The following is a 1,854-nucleotide window of genomic DNA, read 5'->3' on the forward strand; positions in this document are numbered from 1 at the left end:
AGAGTTGTCACCTGGTTACAAAATTCCAAAGTTTGAGAAGTTTGACGGATCGGGGAATCCTTTCTTCCACTTGAAGCTCTATTGTGAAAAGCTAATTGGCATGGGGCAGAACGAAGGGATAAGAATCAAATTATTCAATCAAAGTTTGAGTGGGAAAGCTTTAGAGTGGTACTCTAAACAAGATGTTACCAAATGGCATACTTGGGATGATTTGGCAAATGCTTTTGTTGATCATTACAAGTTTCATGTTGGGATTGCTCCGGACAGAATTACGATAACGGAATTGAAGAAGAAATCAACTGAATCTTTTCGGGAGTATGCTATAAGGTAGAGGGAAGAAGCATCAAGGGTACACCCACCAATGGAAGAGACAGAAATGATAACCCATTTCATTCGGGCGCAGGAACTTGAATATTATGAGCGAATGATCGTAATGGGCGGAAAAACATTTGCAGAGGTAATCAAAGCCGGAGAAATGATCGAAAATGGGATCAAGACTGGAAGAATAACAAGTCTAGCAGCATTACATGCCACTAGCAAGGCTATCCAAACTGGTGCCCTCGGGAGTGGAAAGAAAAAGGAGAAAGAAGTTGCGGCTGTAATGGCTTTGGGAGGTACTTCGTTTCACCAACGGCAACCTTCGCAATATCAATCAAACGCCCCTCATTCACAACATTTCCAATATTCCTCACACTCGCCTTACCAAACTTCATCATCTTACCAGCCTCAACCACCACAAAACTCATATCATGTTTTTAACACACAACCAACATACCAAGCTCCACCATCACAACAACCTCATCATCCCAACAATACACCCGGACTCCGTCCAAACAGGCCTGCTCGCAACTTCACACCATTAGGGGAGCCATTAAGTGTTGTCTTTGAAAGGTTGCAAGCTTCAGGTTTATTGTATCCTGTGGAAGGCAGAATTCCAAACCCATTACCTAGAAGTTTTGATCCTACCAAGACATGTGCATATCATTCTGGGGTAAAAGGACATTCAACTGACCGTTGTTATGCATTAAAACACAAGGTTGAAGACCTCATTGAGGCAAAACAAATCAAAATCAGACAACCAGCACCGAATGTGAACAACAATCCACTCCCGAATCATAATGAAGCCTCGGTGAATATGATTGGAGTGGATGAAGAAGATGATGATCCAGCTAGATTCATAGTGCATGTTAGGAGCATGGAAGATCATACATTTGTGGCTGTTACTTCTCCTACAGTGATGATAAGAGGCTTTACACCCATTGAGATACTAGGAGTTGCATCTACACCTGTGGAGGTACTTCAAGCGCCAATTCAGTTACCAGTGGTTGATACTAGAGCTGTACCGTGGAATTATCAACAGGTTGTGATGGAATGCCATGGAAAAGAAACAACCACTATTTCGGGAATGACGAGGTCTGGAAGATGCTACACTCCAGAAAAACTATCTGGGTTGAGACAAGGCAATGAATGCAATGTTCCACCCAAGAATGTTGTGACAGACGCAGAAGCACAAGAGTTTCTGAGAAAGATCAAGGCGAGTGAATACTCAGTTGTGGATCAATTGAAGAAGACCAATGCCCAGATCCCAATCCTATCTTTGCTTTTGACTTCGGACGTACACAGAGATGCACTCCTGAAGATTTTGAGTGAAGCATATGTGCCGACTGAAACAACTAGTGAAGCAATATCTGGAATGGTTGGATGTATACTTGATTGTCACCTAATCAGCTTTGATGATGAAGAATTGCCACCGGAGGGATATAGTCATAACAAGGCGCTCCACATAACTGTTAAGTATCGTGATATGTTCATATCTAGAGTGTTGATTGATGGAGGTTCCGAGTTAACGATTTG

The 1,854-nt window shown here is 42.4% G+C and overlaps 1 protein-coding gene across 1 annotated transcript in view; it reads left to right on the top strand.

The window, feature by feature from the left end:
* Positions 1–433: 433 nt before the first annotated feature.
* The window catches only part of LOC109238716, a 2,307-nt gene continuing 886 nt past the window's right edge, over positions 434–1,854 (top strand). Inside the window, exon 1 of the mRNA XM_019405190.1 lies at positions 434–1,842. Within this exon, the coding sequence (XP_019260735.1) occupies positions 434–1,842 (1,409 nt within the window). The remainder of the gene's footprint in view (positions 1,843–1,854) is intronic.

Source organism: Nicotiana attenuata, unplaced genomic scaffold (genome assembly GCF_001879085.1).
Source record: "Nicotiana attenuata strain UT unplaced genomic scaffold, NIATTr2, whole genome shotgun sequence".
Lineage (NCBI taxonomy): Eukaryota > Viridiplantae > Streptophyta > Magnoliopsida > Solanales > Solanaceae > Nicotiana > Nicotiana attenuata.